The sequence below is a fragment of the Hesperophylax consimilis genome, chromosome 2 (genome assembly GCF_061612785.1).
Source record: "Hesperophylax consimilis isolate HC1 chromosome 2, BYU_Hcon_1.0, whole genome shotgun sequence".
In the NCBI taxonomy this organism is placed as follows: Eukaryota; Metazoa; Arthropoda; class Insecta; order Trichoptera; family Limnephilidae; genus Hesperophylax; species Hesperophylax consimilis.
In genome coordinates this window covers 40124425-40143544 of record NC_142837.1, presented here as the reverse complement: position 1 = coordinate 40143544, position 19120 = coordinate 40124425, and the positions used below count along the sequence as shown (strand labels likewise).

At 32.1% G+C, this 19120-nt stretch overlaps 1 protein-coding gene across 5 annotated transcripts in view; it reads right to left on the bottom strand.

The window, feature by feature from the left end:
* Window positions 1-1780: 1780 nt before the first annotated feature.
* The window catches only part of LOC149426018 (alpha-galactosidase MYORG), a 117475-nt gene continuing 100135 nt past the window's right edge, over window positions 1781-19120 (bottom strand). For 3 of the 5 annotated variants that reach the window (XM_089642863.1, XM_089642871.1, XM_089642856.1), the window contains 6 exons: window positions 15381-15540; window positions 13914-14136; window positions 10460-10639; window positions 8869-10268; window positions 5451-5631; window positions 1784-3176 (listed from right to left, as the gene is read on the bottom strand). In XM_089642863.1, the coding sequence (XP_089498989.1) occupies window positions 3040-3176; window positions 5451-5631; window positions 8869-10268; window positions 10460-10639; window positions 13914-14136; window positions 15381-15540 (2281 nt within the window). In that variant the 3' untranslated portion in view covers window positions 1784-3039. Of the gene's footprint in view, window positions 3177-5450; window positions 5632-8868; window positions 10269-10459; window positions 10640-13913; window positions 14137-15380; window positions 15541-19120 lie in introns of all 5 variants that reach the window. The other 2 variants (XM_089642853.1, XM_089642854.1) reach the window with 2 other exon arrangements.

Sequence of the window (19120 nt, the reverse complement as noted above, 5' to 3'; positions counted from 1 at the left end):
AGAATAATATAAATTATTTAAGTTTTCTTTACACTTTTATATTATTTTGTGACAAAATTTTTATTTTTCATGTTTTAGATTTTTTTAACCTTTTCATAGAGATAAAAATAAACATTAAAAAAATGCACATTTTGATCGGAAGTAGCATGTAAAGACTAACATTAGTTTTTAATAAGTATTAGCATAAAGGAAATTATTATCAAAGAATAGGAAAAAATATTATTTATCAACTTTTGAATATCACTGTCAAAGACAGCTAAATTTAGTGTTAAAATGAAATAGCTGGAATTTGTGAAGCATCTTTGATTAAGAAGGCATGTTTAAACATTTAAATATTACAGTATTATGGCAGCGTTAAATATTTACAAGATATAAATATATTCTCGACAACCGCTAAGGACGAGTTTTCCTTCGACCATTTTTAAACTTTAAAACGTTCTTTCTAACAGTCATATTAAATAAATAATACATCTTTTCATTTTCTATAAGTGCCGCTGTTCCCTGAAAAGAAATCACAAAAAAAAACAAACAAATAAAAAATGCAATACGCGTACAATTTGGAATTTACAATGCACAGAATTTTTTAATAAAATTGATGTTTGATCAGCCTCCCATGCGGAGTTTAATATCAAAATAAAGATTTCTTCTCGGTGAACAGAACACAGATTAGACACAAACTTAATGATAAATAACAATCATCCAGCCAATTATTCCACATAATATTTAGGTAACATCCCACTGCAGTTAACGAGAATAAATTTAAACAATATTACTTACATCAAAAAAATATGCACTAACTAATTAATTAAACAGTTCACATTTTACGTACAATGATAATATTATTATTAAATGGAATTTTTGTGACTAGTACTAAATCTTATATGTATCACTATCAGAGATGTGCAAAATGGGTACCCAAAACCATTTGAAATGCAAAATGGAAATGGGTCAAAACTTTTCCATTTGAAAATGCAAAATGCAAAATGGTTTTTAGAAAAGCATTTTAAATGCAAAATGCAAAATACCTATTTTCAAAATGCATTGAAAATGCAAAATGGTTTCTCAGGTCAAACAATTAAAATAATTATAGAATTTTTAAACAATTTCGTCGTTTAATAATGGACATCAATGTAGAACAAACATATTACATGATGGTTAATCCAAAAACACCACGACTACAGATTATGAAACCACAAAAAATTTGCGCGGGACTAATGTTGCCAATGTAAAAACATAGAAACTGACATTTAATATTACAGCGTCATGGCCCCATGTTCAGTATTTGAATCAGTATTTTTTGTAATGGTATCACTCAATTTCCAGGGCTCCTACCAGGGAGCAACTTGACAAATGTTAATTATCTCTCATAGCGAGGTTGAGGACCGACTGATATTTGGGGCTGATGAGTGGAGATAGTAGGAAGAATGTTGCAAAAAAGCATTTAAAATGGAAAATGCATTGAGAAAAGCATTTAAAATGCAAAATGCAAAATGGTTTTTAGAAAAGCATTTAAAATTTAAATGGAAAATACCTATTTTGCATTTTGCATTTCCATTTGAAATGGATTTATTTGAAATAAAGCACATCTCTGATCATTATAATGTTTACATAAAATGTATTATGAATGTATGCCCAACAATAATCAGTATTACTAATTCTTTATTATCTATTCTAAATAATAAAACTTTCAAACCATGGCGCATTGAAATACTAAACTTTATAATTCATAAAATAATAATACTTACACATTTCTTTATTTGCAAAAACTAAATACGTAATCTGCCAGTATTTTATGAGTGACGAAAATATTGTTTACTAGTTAGTAAGTATGTAAAGGATTTTTTCACTTACAATATTTTATTTATGTGATTTTTTGTTTCAATGTGGGCACATGAGAACTACAATAAACTTTCATTGAATTTACAGTGTTACGTAATTCAATTTCAAGACTATTTAAAAGTTTCGACATTACGAATGTATTAATAAATATATATGTACTTATATCTACTAAGGACAGAGCATGTTTTAGAGCAAGTTTCTTAGTATACTAATAATATTACAGACAAGTAGTTTGAGTGGAAAATAATCTAAATACATATAATGCGTTATCATAATGATTATGATATTTTTTCATACTTAGTTATGTGTATGTAAAACATATTAATAAAAGTTTCTCGGTTCAGTTTCAAGTTCTTTAAAAAAATATGATGTCATAAAATGCCATAAATGTGGCAAAATACATAAAATGCCATAAATGTGGCAAAATAGATAAAATGCCATAAATGTGTCAAAATACATAAAATGCCATAAATGCGGCAAAATACATAAAGTGCCATAATTGTGGCAAAATACATAAAATGCCATAATTGTGGAAAAATACATAAAATGCCATAAATACGGCATTTTTATGAGAAATTTTTTTGTTTTGTAAATTGAAAATAATTTATCCATCATTTAGTGTAACATTATTTTTAATCAAAAATATCACGGAGACTTCAATATTAAGACAACTTTATTAATATACGGAAGCCTCAATGAGCCTCGTAAAGGAATTATTGTAAAAATAAATATGTGATTCTCACCTTTTAACAAAACTTCCAACACAGAGATTGTTCTGTTGGCTTACCCCATTTGACCATCAAATGCATGACTCGACTCGTTTGAAACCTGGTTTATACGTGGTTTAAAAACTGGCTCATTAGTCATTTAAAATCTGGTTCGTACCTGGTTTAGTACCCAGATCTTACCTGGTTTATTCCTCATTTAAAACCAGGTTTAATATTTGCTTGAAACCTCGTTTATTCCTTTTTTTAAACTTGGTTTGTACCTGGTTTAAAACCTCAATTATAACTCGTTTGAAACTAGGTTTATTCCTTGCTTGAAACCTGTTTCATACCTGTTTTAAAACCTGGATCATAACTCATTTAAGACCTAGTTTATTCCTTGTTTAAAATCTGGTTTATTCCTTAATTAAAACCTGGTCCGTATCTAGATTAAAACCTGGATTATTCCTTATTTGTAACCTGGTTTTCTCTTCGTTTAAAATCTGGTGTTATCTGGCATCTTTACGAAATATGCCACTTTATCAGTAGGCACTCGGTAGTCGTGAATCCATCTGCTTCCCTTTCTGAGTGAGCCATCGATTCCATCCTTCCATACGCCAGAAGGGAGGTATACTACAAAATGATTTACTTATTTATTACATTGTAAATTTAATGAACATCGTATTATATATTGTTAGTAAGTGGAACATTTGTATAAAATACAATATTTTTTCAGTAATACAGAATGTGGAAAATATTATTACTTTGATAATAAGGAATTTGAGTAAAAAATATTTTGACTAAAAATATATTCATGTAGATCAAAAAACACCGATTCTGAATATACAAATATATTTCTTTATTTTACTCTAAGAATTGATTACTTAGTATCTATTATTTAGCAAATAATTGGTACTTAATTATTCATTACAGCTTTAAAACAATGACTTTTTAAAACCTTCTCCAAACTTGTATGTAAGGTGACTGACCCAAAACCTAGCAGGGCATCAATAAAGATCATCTAACGCAGTGATACTCAACCTTTTTCTTCTGCGGGCCACATTCATATGTTTGTAAAGCTACGCGGGCCGCTACTAATCAGTGTTGCCAAAACGGTGTGAGCTTGATTCCCCCCTTTTATTATTCGAAATCCATGGGGGGGGGGGTTGTTACAGAACTTCGCTGAAAAAAAATTCCGCACAGCCAAAAACATCATGTGTAATTCCCCACAACAATTCGAAAATTTCCAGCCGCAAAAATTTTTCCTTGGTAGTAACACTGATAACCATTTAGCTTTGGAACTGTCAAAAATTTATGTATTGCCACGAGCAAAATTATTTGCGCGCATATTTGTCTGTCAAATCTTTGTTTTTTAGAGATCTAGCGTGTGCAGTAATATTATATAGATAGTATATTATTCTTATACTATCCTCTTCGGGTTTCAATGTCTGTACATCAAAGTCGCAATTAATCTCAAATTAACGTGATATAGAATGCCAGATTTTGTAAATGTTCCTGATATTAAATGTATTGAGGGCCGCACAAAATAGCTCGGCGGGCCGCATGCGGCCCGCGGGCCGCAGGTTGAGTATGACTGATCTAACGCAATAACCTACAGACCCCTGGACAAAGCTTTGGTGCGATTTTGTATGAATGGCATTGAAGTCGAATCTAGGGTGAGGAGAAATTGCCTGGCAGCCATCTTGCATGACAAACTATTAAAATGATTTGTATGCAAAGTGGTGATGAACTGTTAAAATTTGATTTCCAATGATTTTTTTGGGTATTTGATGAGACAGTAAATGGAATATATCATTAAAATATTTAAGTAGGTTTTGGCATTATCCATACATCTCCCCCTCACCACGCGCTTCAAATTTTTCTCATAATGTATAGCTCCATACGGGACTTTTTAGGGTGTAACAGGACTCCAATATTGCAATAAAATTAATAGTTGATTTGTAAAATGGACCTAGTGGCGCCATCTACCCACGAGTTATCCAAGCAGTAAATCCAATATGACAGCAGATTTTATAAAAGATTGGTTGTGTTACTTGTATTTTTGTCAAATATTCTCCAAATCTGGCCAGTGATTGAATCTGGGAGTGAATTTAGCCATGCCGGTGATTAAGGTGTCATATAGAACATATTATTTTCTCACACATTGAAACAATTTTAACTTTTTTCTTCCCTTTTTTTAATTTCTGGCCGTATATAATTGTTTCATTGTACCATTATTATAATGGGTTCCACCACGAATTGTCAGTATCAAAAATAGAAATATCAGAAACCTTAATAATTACTAAAATTCTTACTGCAGATTCAAAATAAAGTTAAAAACAACGATTTTTTTGTACTGAAAACCACAAAACACAACCGACTGTCAGTGTCGGTACATTCCAAGCAATCATAGATTAAAAAATAGTTTACGGGTCAGTAGATTCACAGAATTTGAAAACTTTCAGATTTCAATGTTAATATATATTAAAGTTCTATTTTGGTTCTGTTGTTATTCAAGTACTGTGAAACAACTGGGCCCTTAATTAGAATAATAACAAAACTTGAATATAAACTTTGAAATTTGATGAATAGTTCAACATCTGTGAAATACATCTTTCAAGCGTCAAGTAAAAATATTTATCAAAAGTCAAAACAAAATTTAAACAGTAAAAGTGACATCTACAAAATTTAAATGAATGATTTGGAGTGAAAATAGCTAAAAACGGACTTAAAACAATAAAAGTGACATCTATTAAATTTTTATGACAACTGTCAGCGAAACATTGTCAATCATGAAGAGAAAATGAAAAAATAGTAAATGTTGGCATGTAAATAAAATAATTTAAAATATAATAATGAATGAGAGTTGAATTTGAGAATAAATTAATAAATGATTTTTTGACTTACCTTCCCGGTGAGTGACGCCTTTCTCCAGCACGGGGGCAACAATCAGTTCTTCTCCTACAGAGAATTCATCATCGACGGTGTGACAGGCCGGGTCGTGGGGTTCCAACATCCATAAGGGTCTGATGATCGCCAGCCCCTGATCCAGAGCTTCCTGGGAATACTTCATCAGCAAGGGGGTGACCTGAAATATATATTTTTCATTGTGTGTATTAGACAAAAGGCAGTTAAAAGAGAACAAAAAAATGTACAGCTAATCGTGATAATTCCATAAAATGTCAACATTCTAATAATACAGTCACTAAAAATTAGCATTTAATTTGGTTATTTAGGGCTTAAATTTTTAATAATCTTCTTTATGTATAAATATTCAGCCTGTGCAAGTTTGTGCTTGCAAAACTTGAAAAGTGGTCGACAGATATCGCTATTGAGTATTTAGAGAGTGGTTTAAGTAGTAGAACAAGTCAGGGAATCCAGCGGGCGCGTTGAGAAATTTCCATTGAGCGGGCGCTTGTCGTAAATTTTACGTCATCGAGTTTTCTCCATGTAAGTGGTGTTTTCTTCATAAAAATGTTAGGGAATTTCTTTAAGGTTATGAAAAATGATAATAGGCAGAGTACTTCAAAAAAAATTATTTGACTTTCTTAAAAAAAAACGAAGCAACACTATAAACATGTTAATATTTCAAAAAAAAATATTCTATCGACCTATTTAGTCAGAATCAATATTCTCATCCTTGCAATTGTTACAAACCACCTCAACTGAAGAATGGTTCTTGCATGTAAAGGACTGGCAACGGCAACACTTCATTGATGCTGAGGATCTTTTCTTATCCAGTGCACATAACCGACAAACACCGCGTTTTGGAAAGCTTCTGTTTTCTTCTTCTGTTATCGGTTCAACTGTCCGACCGTAATTCACTTTGAGAGAAGCATTTATATCTTGCAGTAAATGTTTGACATTTGATTTGACTCTAGCATAGCTCGGAGCTCGATGCTTACGACTAAGTGGTTAAAGTGGGGGAAGCGATAATGCGCGTCTGTCGTAAATTTTACGACAGCGCGCCCGCTGGAAGGTTAAAGCAATATCTCTGCACTGGAATGAGATACTGAGTCAAATTAATTGTCAAATTCTAGTAATGAATGGTGAAAGAAGTCGGAGATGAATAATAAAGTAGTGCGGCATCCATCTAATTATTTTAAAAATTGTTGAAACAATATGTTGTAAGTTTTTTTTTTGTAACGTTATGAGGATTGGAGGTTTTTTTTAGACATTCAAGTTAGTAATTTATTTGGATAAATTTTTTATATTTAGTCTGCACTTCCCACGATTTTATGAATTAAAATATAAGAATTCTTTTAAAAATTGCACAATCAACAAATAATAATATTAGGATGATTTAAATAGCGCCCTTTTTGTGCAAAATCACCTCAAGGGCGCTGTACAAATATATATATATATATATATATATATATATATATATATATATATATATATATATATGTTATGGTTAAGGTTTTCACGGGTGTAAGATGTAGAATAATGTTCTCGGTTGTATCTTGACTTGTATCTTGACTTCCGGACCGAACAGACACGCGAAAGCGTTCAGTTTGAGACGAAATTCAGGACATAAGGCCTCTGAAGATGGACAGTGAGATCTGTCCGAAACGTCAGAAATTAAAAAGTCCTTTTAAGGACTACTTTACGCGGGTAAACCGAGAACATTATTCTACATATATATATATATATATATATATATTTTTTTTTATTTATTTTTTTATTTTTTTATTTTTTTATTTTTTTTTATTGTTTAACTTATAACATTGTTACATTGTACATAAAATTAGGTAATAATAGGTAATAGTGAAAAACATATGTTATTGAATTTCTACTCCAATGAAGAGTGCTAGCTCTTGAGCTTGGCGTAGGAGTTATTTGACAATTATTTCATGTTTATATCAGTAATTAACATAAATACAGTACAATAAATATAAACTTAAAAGAGGATTGTGACGTTAATTTTGGTTGTAACATGAATTGAAGTTATAACATTTGATAGGTGATATTAATTTTTTTTAAAGATAAATTTGACCTTCTTTTTGAATAAAATAAAATCTGGTATTTTTTTCACTTCTTCGGGAAGACTATTAAAATATTTTATGCCTTTGTAAGTGTAATTATTGTGCATTTGTTGTGTTGAAAATAGAGGAATTTGGATGTTAACATCCAAATTAAAGTAATTAAATAAAATAAAATAAATTAATTATTAATCATAAAGATGCAATATTACAAATATATAAAGAAACTGTAATAAAATAACTTAAATTTAACTCATCCTTAAGGCATAATTTTAAAATTATGCCTTAAGGATGAGTTAAATTTAAGTTATTTTATTACAGTTTCTTTATATATTTGTAATATTGCATCTTTTTATAGAGGTCTTCAATTGTTGGTACTTCGAAAATTTTGAATGTAATACTCTTTTATAATAATCTACTTACTGTATATGGAGATAATAGAAGTACCTGGTAGGTAAAAATGGTAAGGAAGGCAAGACGTCGCTCTAATTTGTTTTTTGTCCAACAGACCATTTTTGGCGAAATTAAGGTATGTATGCAGTTGTTCTCAGAAAGCATTTATTTATACGATACAAATGAAAAAAATATATATATATTTTAAATGTGTGTTCAAGACGCAGTTTGTCTCAAGTCCACCACAATTAAACAACATTCCGAGCGTGTTTATCCAACACTTTGTCCTACATCCTAATTAGAAACGTGTTTTGAGCGCATTTTTAAACATTTGGAACGAATTTTACTTAAAAATATTAATTTATATCACATTAAATCATTTTAGTAAGCTTAGAATCGAACTAATTTCATTGTATATGCGTTTTTTGTAAAAAAACTTTGAAGCGCTATTTCTCCCGATTTACGTTTTGGTCTGTTGGATAAAAACAAACTAGAGCTACAAAGAGATCAAGGAAGGAATTTCGGGGTATAATAAATGTACCCTCCTCTTTAATCCACAAGCAAATACTTCTAATGTAAGATACAAAATAACCCATTGTAAAACCAGAATTATTATGTTACGTACAAAAGTTTTATTAATACGAAAATGAAATAATTTTTATATTTGGTTTAAACAAGTCTTTCCGTTTAGTCACTATTTGCCGATAAAACAGTTTCATGTTATAAACAAAAACACAATTTACCAACGGGCCATCCACCAACCATCGTTGTTTGAGCAATGTGCATCTTAATTTTGTTGGTTTACAACAGTAACTAAAAATGGATTTTGTTGTACTAATGTTTCATAAAAATGACGCTTTAAAAATTATTCAAGTGTTAGCGTTAATTAATTAATTAGTATTAATAATGTTAGTTAATTAATTATTCAAATTATAGGTTGTGTAACTCACAATTTTCTGGCGTAGAATTGTCAGGATCTTAGCAGTCTCCAGCACTTGCTCGTCATTATATTTACTGGGAAGATGAGTAAACTTCATGACGGGTAGAAAAGTTGCTAACTGCAGCCAACGGAGGTACAATTCTTTCTCTGGCAATACAATTTCAGTTTCATTCACGTTATTCAGTTCGAACTGGGTTTTCGGAGATCCGGGTACAAACTGTTCACCACCGGGCCAGTCAATGTCTCCTCCAACTGCTCCAGGCATCAAAAATGGATAACCTATGATGCCGTAAGATAAAATTGTCGGAATTACATTCTTTATCGCTTCCCAAGTTGACTCAAACGGTGGTAATGAAACGAAAATAGGCGGACGAGGTAACGATACCGCAGATGTTACCCCTATAAGACTTATAGACTTCTCAAATGAATCGGTGAAAAATGTTTTGTATTCATCAGGATTTGACAACCGTCTCTCACATTGATAGTAATGTGGCATATTATGCGCTGTTCCCATGTCTAGGAAAAATGCATCAACCTTATAAGTATTCAGAACCTTTTTGAGTTTCTCGTGGAGCCATGGTATTGATCTGTTGTTGGTTATATCTAAAACTCCTGCACTATTTAAAGATTTGTATCTAGTCAAGGCTGGTATTCTTCGATCGCTAAACCGTTCTGATATGAGCAATCGCTTCTTAATGCATTCGGCAAAGTTTGGACTCTCAGTACTTATAAATGGTTGTATTGAAAACACTATTTTGAATCCCCTGCGATGAATGATATTCACGGTTTCTTCGAGCGTTGGAAATCTGGTAGTGTCTAATGTAAAATCTCCTATATGATCTTGCCAATATTCGTTTATAAGTACATGTCCTTGTTTTAAAAACCCAAGAGCGATTACATCTTCAGTGTAATTGTAAATAAGTGCTTCAGTGAGTTCGTGCTTTAGTCTTGGAGCGATATGCCAAATTGGCTCAGATATCAAGGAATCTAAAATACTAATGTCTTCTTGTTTGAGACCGTCCCATAAAGACTGTTGACTCAAAGATGAATGCAATGTCTTCATATTCGAGGATGTGCATATCTTATATTTCAACACGGGGTATTTTGTGAGATGATTGACATAACCAAAATCATCATGTCTCGCCTGAATGCAAAATTTATTGCTGTTCTTATGATTAATTGAAACATATAGCGGGGTATCATTGTCGATGATGATGACAGCTCCACGAGAGTTGATAAAATATCTCATTAAAGCATTTCCCCACTGGTGTTTCTTTATGTCGCCGGTAATAAATGGTGCAAAATCATGAGTGCTCGTCTCTAGAGGCCAGGACATGTTTGCAAACTGACCGCCGCCGTACCAATGATCTTGAGGAGATGACCAATCGTAGCAATCTGTTGGATGAACACCTGAAAATGATAAAGCAGTTTATTCAGTACGTTCATAGATGGCAGTAGTGATTTAAGACTAAAAACCAAAATGGCCGTAGTTTGAGTAATCTACTTGCAATGTTATGCTTGCATTAATTAAGATACGAATGTTTTAACGGGGATGCTTAGTGATAATTATTACTGTAAATAGTTTATTTATTTTTACGAACCATCGAGTAAGGCTTGCCACTTGATCGTGTAGCACCTAATATCTGTTTTTGTATCATCCGTGATTGGAACTTTATTGAAATACAATCTAGCGCCATTCAACCACTGCAAACAAATAGATCCTGGCTCTGAATCAGCATCAGTCAAACAGTCGTATGCTTTGGATTTTCCAAGAGTTACACCTGAAAACAAAAATCATTAATTCATTTTAAAAGCATGTCCATCGTACCTTACATTCATAACATATTATTTCAAATATAGTTCATTCATGAAGATGCCTTCTGCATAATACACAAACATTACTATGCAAATGATTATTCTTAAATAACTAGTACCTACAGTTGGTAAGTGGGTAAAGAAGGCGTACATAATTGTACAATTTGCATAATTCTGATAAATTGATGCATTAATTAGTTTTGTTCTCTGCTAATATTGTGCACAGTATCTTCAATATGTATGTTATATATATGTAGTCTGCAGAAGCTAATGTAAATAGTAATTTACTATAGCATGCATTAAAAACTTGTAAGGACTTCATCCATCTTTTTCTATCAATGAAGCGAGCATATTAGCATTAATTTTAATCAATTTTCCTCACACGTGCTTATGAAATTGTCAATTGGCAGAAGGTAGAGGGTAGAGGTAGAAGATAGAAGACAGAAGGTAGAAGGTAAAAGCTAGAAAATAGAGGGTAGAGGGTAGAAGGCATAATGTAGATGGTAGAAGATAGAAGGTGGATGGTGGATGGTGGATGGTGATGGTGATGGTGGATGGCGGAAGGCAGAAGGCGGAAGATGGAGGGTGGAAGATGGAAGATTGAAGATGATACCGGTAGATAGAAGGTATAAAATGGAAGGAGGAAGATAGAAGCTATAAGGAGAAATTTTGCTTACTTTGGACACACGGACATACCCACAACACACTCCTATCGGATTATATCTCCAATGGCCTTAGTCAATAATGGAACAGAAAATGGCTGACAACAATATTACCATTATTATTGATTGACCATGGCTTAATATATTATTATTCCAATTCTATACGCAATCCATAAAATTCAAATTAAAATGACAGATAAATTGAACATATAAAATTGGTATGTTATTGTCAACTAGTGTCCCCATTTAGCCGATGATTGTTTATGAATGGTTTATCTAACACAGTGCAAGGATGCGCACTTGACTTGATAAATAATTATGGCGAGATGTGTAATGCAATTAGCAAATGCACATAAACTTTTCATGAAGGTTCTTCAAATTAATCACACCGCTGAACAATAACTATGTATTATTATTATTAACCTTCTCACACTTTGTACATCTCTTATTCTGTGGTGTAAATATATAAATAAAATAATATATAAAATAAAATCTTCCTGTGTTCAAAATCTTAAATCTCCGACAGTTCTTCACAGATTGCTTTGAAATGTTGACACAACGTTGCATTCGAATACGCGTGAAACATGTTTGTTGCCATCTGTTGGATAAACATGCTTTTTTGAAAAACAGCGCCATCTGTTGGACATAAAAGCAACACAAGCTATTGTTTCTCTATCTGCACATATAGACTGAACCACAGCAACGCGTAGAGGGGTATAGCTAGGTATTCAATGAAATACATCGACCACCTTTTTGTTGTACCATTTTTCATTTCTGTAAACTTTATAATATTCCCGTTAATGAAATTCATCAGCAGTGGGTACCTCCCATACCTAGTGCATTTCCCTATCGTTCCTACCAGTAGTTACATACAGTAGATATTGCATCCGTAAAAGCATGGTTCTAATTTTCTCCATAAAAATGTATTATTCTTTGTTTGTCCCGTTCGCGTTCCTATAAATTAATGGCAGAAAATATCGGAAATGCCGAGGAAGAGATGTATCAATAAATTATTTGTCATAAAATAATGTGGTGTAAGCGATGACGGAAGAAAAAGAATGCATGACTTCGAAGTGAATCGTTGAAGAGGTTGAGAATGCTCGTGGAAGACATTGCACGATCAAGTGAAATAAATATTTATTACAATACAATAATATTGTTTCCACCTTTAAAATGCGCCCAGTTGTCGGGTAGTTTCAGGTAGTCTAGAATTCACAACCTCAAAACTTTGCCCCAGACTATTTATAAGTTCCCTAGCAACGTCAGCTAGTATTTAAAATAGATAAGTACATATAATAAATCAAATTGCAACATGTCTAAGTTGGTTCTTAAATACTTATGTACTTAACTACAAACCATGATGTATAAACCATAGATGTAACATTTTTTGTATTTCAGATACAACTTGCCCAAAGAAACGTCTCTGTTTCATTGAAAAATCTTTGTTTAGGCAGGTAGGTAGGTAAAATAATACTGAAAAAATGTTATTAAATAAGTCCCAAAAAACATGTTGATTTCAAATTTGTAAAAAATCTTTCCTCAACCATTAAGGCGATGCCATACGTAGTAATGCAAAATCATGTGTTTTTGGTTTGAAAATTTGGTCGCCTAGAATTGTTTCAGATGCTTTAATTAAATACTGCGAGTAGAATACATCTTGGCCTTTGAAATAATCGAGTATTTTTTAGATTTATATTTAATATTTAAGTCTTTTTATAATCCCAAAAAAAAATAATGTAAAGGCCTATGAAAACTGCTTTAAAGTTCAAAATCTCCTACTTACGAACCCATTTTGGGTTATGATTTTATTGTATAATGTGGCAAATTAAGTTATTTATAAAATGATCGAAAAAAAAAAAATATTTATGCCTGAACAACAATTTAAAATATTACACGACGTAGTGCATCGCCTTAAAACGTCCACCATCTTGAGTTAGAAACGGAACGTACAAACAAAATTACAAACCGACGAAATTCAAAATGTTTGAGTTAAAACACAACCTCGATTAGCTCAGTCAAATATGTATTATAACCCATTGGCACTACCGTTTCTATAAATAAAATTCATCGACCCTACTGTTTCTATTAATAAAGTTCATCGGCCCTACTGTTTCTATTAATAAAGTTCATCGACCCTACTGTTTCTATTAATAAAGTTCATGGACCCTACTGTTTCTATTAATAAAGTTCATCGACCCTACTGTTTCTATTAATAAAGTTCATCGACCCTACTGTTTCTATTAATAAAGTTCATCGACCCTACTGTTTCTATTAATAAAGTTCATCGACCCTACTGTTTCTATTGATGAAATTCATCGACCCTACTGTTTCTATTAATGTAATTCACCGACCCTACTGTTTCTATTAATAAAATTCATCGGCCTTAATTTTTCTCCCAATGAAATTTATCGGGTCTACCATTTCAATAAATGAAGTTCATTTCATACCGTTTCTACGAATGAAATTCATCGGCCACACCATTTATATTAAGGAAATTCATCCTTCATACCGTTTCTATGAATGAAATTCATCGACTCTACCACTTCTATTAATGAAATATAGATTATTGTTAACTCACCCAAGTGTCCATTTATAATTTCTGCCCCCTCCTTATTAAACACCTTTATCTCTCTGTTTCCTTTGCTGAATTTTATTTTCTCGAAGTAGGCCCCTGCCAACACTTGCTGGTGGTACATGATGTATGCAAAACCCACGAAAAAGACTATACATAGAAACAAGAACCCAACAAAGGCTCTGATCTTATAGTCGGTAGGTTTCTTTTTTATCTTTGATGGAATAGACTGGAACAAAAATAATTGGTTAAAAAAAAATCACAAATCAAATCCAAAACATTTTATTAATTTACGCAACAGACCGAGGGTTAACAAAAAAATTACAAAGAATAAACAATAACCGTCCAATAATGGTATAGAACATTACGAAAACATAATAATAATAACAATAACAAACAAAATGAAATAGTTTATGTCAAGTTAAAACAAGAAATTTTGGAAAGTTCTGGGCACTGTCGCTAAATACCTCTGGAATCTTTCCACTAATGTGGATGTTACATAGTCGACAACTTTGTCCAAGAGGTTGATATAATGTTAAGTTGGTTGTTTGGAAAGGAATATGGAAAGTTTCAGGGTATCTTAGTAGACTTGTATTGATTTTGATTATGTATCTACATCGCGTTATGTAAGTATATCCAGAGATGTGCTTTATTTCAAATAAATCCATTTTAAATGCTTTTCTCAATGCATTTTCCATTTTAAATGCTTTTCTAAAAACCATTTTGCATTTGGCATTTTAAATGCTTTTCTCAATGCATTTTCCATTTTAAATGCTTTTTGCAACATTCTTCCTACTATCTCCACTCATCAGCCCCAAATATCAGTCGGTCCTCAACCTCGCTATGAGAGATAATTTATATTTGTCAAGTTGCTCCCTGGTAGGAGCCCTGGTAATTGAGTGATACCATTACAAAAAATACTGATTCAAATACTGAACATGGCCATGACGCTGTAGTATTAAATGTTAGATAGCAGTTTCTATGTTTTTATGTTGGCAACATTAACATAATCTGTAGTCGTGGTGTTTTTGGATTTACCATCATGTAATATGTTCTACATTGATGTCCATTGTTAAATGACAAAATTGTTTAAAAATTCTATAATTATTTTAATTGTTTGACCTGAGAAACCATTTTGCATTTTCAATGCATTTTGAAAATAGGTATTTTGCATTTTGCATTTGAAATGCTTTTCTAAAAACCATTTTGCATTTTCAAATGGAAAAGTTTTGACCCATTTCCATTTTGCATTTCAAATTGTTTTGGGTACCCATTTTGCACATCTCCTGAGTATATCTCAATACAGGCTCGTCTAGTAAGGCAGAGTAAGGCTCTCATACGGTTGGTAGCAGTTACGAGTCTTGTCAAGAATATTGAATATTGCTGCTGCGGAGTGATAACGGTTTTACAAAGCCTTTAATCCACTATATGTCTTTAATAATCATCATTATATTTTCGTATTTATTAGTTTACCTGTATTTTTTCCTTGAGTAAACTGGCCAGCGAGTTGATGGAGGTGATTGAGTTGACCGGGGAATCATCATCAGAACTGTCTATGGTGGAGCTGTCTCCATCGGGAGACTTTACTGGTGCTGCCATCACCGATTTTCGCCTAGCATGCCGTAGAGGTATTCTGGAATATGAATATTTAAAATAATTACTAATATATTCTTATCAATTCCACTTTTAATAATTTTAAACCATTTTTGTAAGGTCTGATGCCATAAACTATATATATAATGTACCAAAGAGAACCAAAGAAAAAATTCTTATCTTAATAAATAAAATAAATTTATTTTCAATCTCGAAAGCACTTGATTATAGATCCGTAGGTTTCAAGTTCAATTCTCGTCAAGTTTGGTAAAAAAAGTATTTTTCAACAAATATAAATTTAATTGGATGTGCTCTTTGCATATTTCACCGTTTTCTTCATAGATGGCGTTCATTCAAGTTGAAATAAAACCACTAATTTGACAGATAAATGATGTAATGCTACGGTAAACAGTAAAAAATGCTAACGCAAACAATAATATTAGCATTAGTAATAACAATTACAATATTTACGATTTAAAAGGTAATAATTTTTCTCGGAATCATAAAAACAAATCTCGAATATCTTTATGGGTTTGTGTGATTTAATTGTATATCGCAATAATAAATTTATTATGAATAAGTAAATCCTTCGCAGATAAATTAATATAATCGAGCTAACTATAAATGACTTGAGTGAAAATGTCTTTATATCAGAAACACGCCATTTTGAAATATTATAAGGAATTATTTATTTTGATGAAGCAAAATAAATACTATATAAGTAGATTCACAAAATTTTCCAAAAAGTTCCTTACTTTAAATCCTTCTATGTGAAGACACAACTTTAAAAAAGATCGAAACGTCATTTTAAAATATATTCTCGGACATTGGGTCACAACGGTTCTTGCTACTGAATTCCAACGGCTTGAATTTCAAACGGGAACCGAGTTCGAAATTCATTTAAATCTAATTTCCTCTTCTAAAAATCTATTCAAAATGAATTTTGAAACAAAACATGTTTCCATCACAGAATTTATTAATCTGTGGTTGAATTCAAAACTGCGTTCCAAAAATTAATTACTATCGAAACAAAAAACCGCGTTCCAAAATCAATTATTATTGAATTATAAAGTCGCGTTCCAAAATCAATTTTTCCTCGTTATGAAAAATTAAAACTGCAGTCAAGATTTAAATTTGTTCTATTTGAAACTGAAACGTTTTTGAACTATTTGTTATTTTCCCTACGTTTCTAACCAGCTAGGCCGGCTTTCGCACTTCGCTCCGAAGCGATCAAGATCAACTGAAGTTTGTTTGAAATGTCTTGGAGTAATGATAGTGTTATGTTGTGTTACGTTTGCTAAGAGCTATAGCCGGTAATCGCGGACTTAGTGTTAAGAGGACAATGCAGTGATTCGGCGCGAGTAAGTCGCACTTATCCAGTGACGTATTAGGAACGAATTGTGAAAACAACCTCTTAGGCGTTCCGTTGTTACATCTCCCCTTTTCTCATAAACGACACATGCAACAGAAAGATTATTATATATCTGGACTTGCAAGACCAATGTACCATTACTTTTTGTCTGAATAGATGCATTTTACTGCTGTGTTATTAGATGTAAGAACTTGAGTAAATAGATTAATTGGCATCTTTACGTAAGAAATTATGTTCGAACAAGATCGGCGGCCATCTTGGCTGTTATTATATAGGCTTTTATTTAAGGAGTTGTTCAGGGCAGACGCTTCTCCAAATGGTGAATAACCTCAAAGGAGCTGTGTTAGGTTAGGTTATTTGGGTATTTTCAGCGCCTTGGGCCCTTGGCAGGTCTGCGCCCGGTGTGGTCTGCTCCAATTAGACCTTTCACAGGGCAGGCTCTCAGGGTTGTTGTTCTTCTTGGCGCACAAAACAAAAAAAAAACTGTGAGAAAAGGTACCCATTTATATAGATAAAGGCAAATTTGAAACAATGTATGAAATTTGCTAGTATGTACCTACTGCTTAAATTAGATTAGGTTAGATAGGTTGAAAAAAACTGTAAACACTTCGATTTTATACTTGTAATCAGTCATTTCAACTTGAATTTAGCAGTATAAATAATTACCAATTTACGGGTCCTTACACATAATATATTAATATTTCTAAAAACAAGTTTCGTTTGGTAGCCCAAATGATTAAAATCTAATTTGTAATTATTGCTTTCTCATCTCTGGAATCATTTTCCGGGATGGGTCATATACTATTTTGTTTCGTGCGTTCAAAAAAAATAATTATTGATTGCAAATTGAAACTTTATCTCACGAAATCTCTTCTGGATGGCATCTGAAATAGTATGCCAACAAAACAAACACAGATTTCTCTTTCTTGCTTCTTGTTGTTTTTGATTTTATCACAATCCGAATGGACCCAGTCTCCCCTATCTCAGCGAGTGCTAATATTGATAGAACGCATTCGCGAGTAATGTTATAAGGTAATACTATTATTAACGGCCAATTGGAGACGACCGCAGAAAGAATAGTCAATATTTCCTTTAAAAAATTGTCCTTGATTATCTGATATTTATATTGTTTTTAGTACTGTATAATGGGGAGAATTTTAAAGCGTAGGTGACTCTGATCATCCTGGATATCTGCGATAATTCTCGCTACAACTCAAAAATTATTATTCGCTTTTTTTTAATTAGGTTTTTTCATGCAAAGTGAATACAAAGACGCTTTGAAAATAAATATCAAATTTTTTATTTTATATTTATTTATTTACTAGCTGACATGACAACTGGCGTTGCTCGACTTTTCTCTACTTTCAATAAATATAATTTCCATGTATTATATATATAAACCTTCCGGAAGAAATTCTCTAAATGATAGAAAAAAACCTATCAAACTCCGTTGCATAGTTTAGAAGAACTAATCCTTCAAACAGACAGACGCGGAGAGTGACTGTGTTGTATACTATTTCTTTATTTATTTGAGACAGAAACAGGACATTTAAAGTACATTCTTGTGGTTAGTATAAAATAAATTTACATACAAATATAAATGTCCCTAGACTAATGTGTCTGCAGCAATTTCATTTGCACATTCACTATCACAACAATATTAGTATTTTATTATACAAAGCTTAAAATTACAAAAATTACAAGACATAATTATTTCAAAAATATGTTTTTTTTTTTAATTTTATAGATACCAATGTATTGTCACGATTACGAATGTACAAAAAGTTTATCAGGAAACGTCCTGTAATCCCGTGTTTAGTTCATTATGATCTGGGATGTTTCGGGATTTTCCCGAGCTTTCCAGACTATTCCCGAACATTTAACAAAATTCCAGAATGTTCCGGAATGTTGTGGAATGCTCTTGAATACTCTCGAATATTCTGTGGACTGTTCTAGAAATGTCTAGAGGGCGAAACTTCCAGCCCTTATATCTTCAAAAGCACGCCCTTCAGGTAAAAACGTAAACCTTCTTCATGGATGGGAGATATAGGGCTACCACGCCATATAACTCCCTTGATTGTATCGGGACTCGTTTCTGAGTTTTAGCGGCACGCACATTATACATTTACTTTTATAATATATATATTGCTTTACTACAGGGTTTTTCAATAATAGGTGTTATTTTGATATTCAATCGTAAAAGATCAATGGTTTCGTTGTTTATGTGGCACGTAGCGCCGTTTTGTTG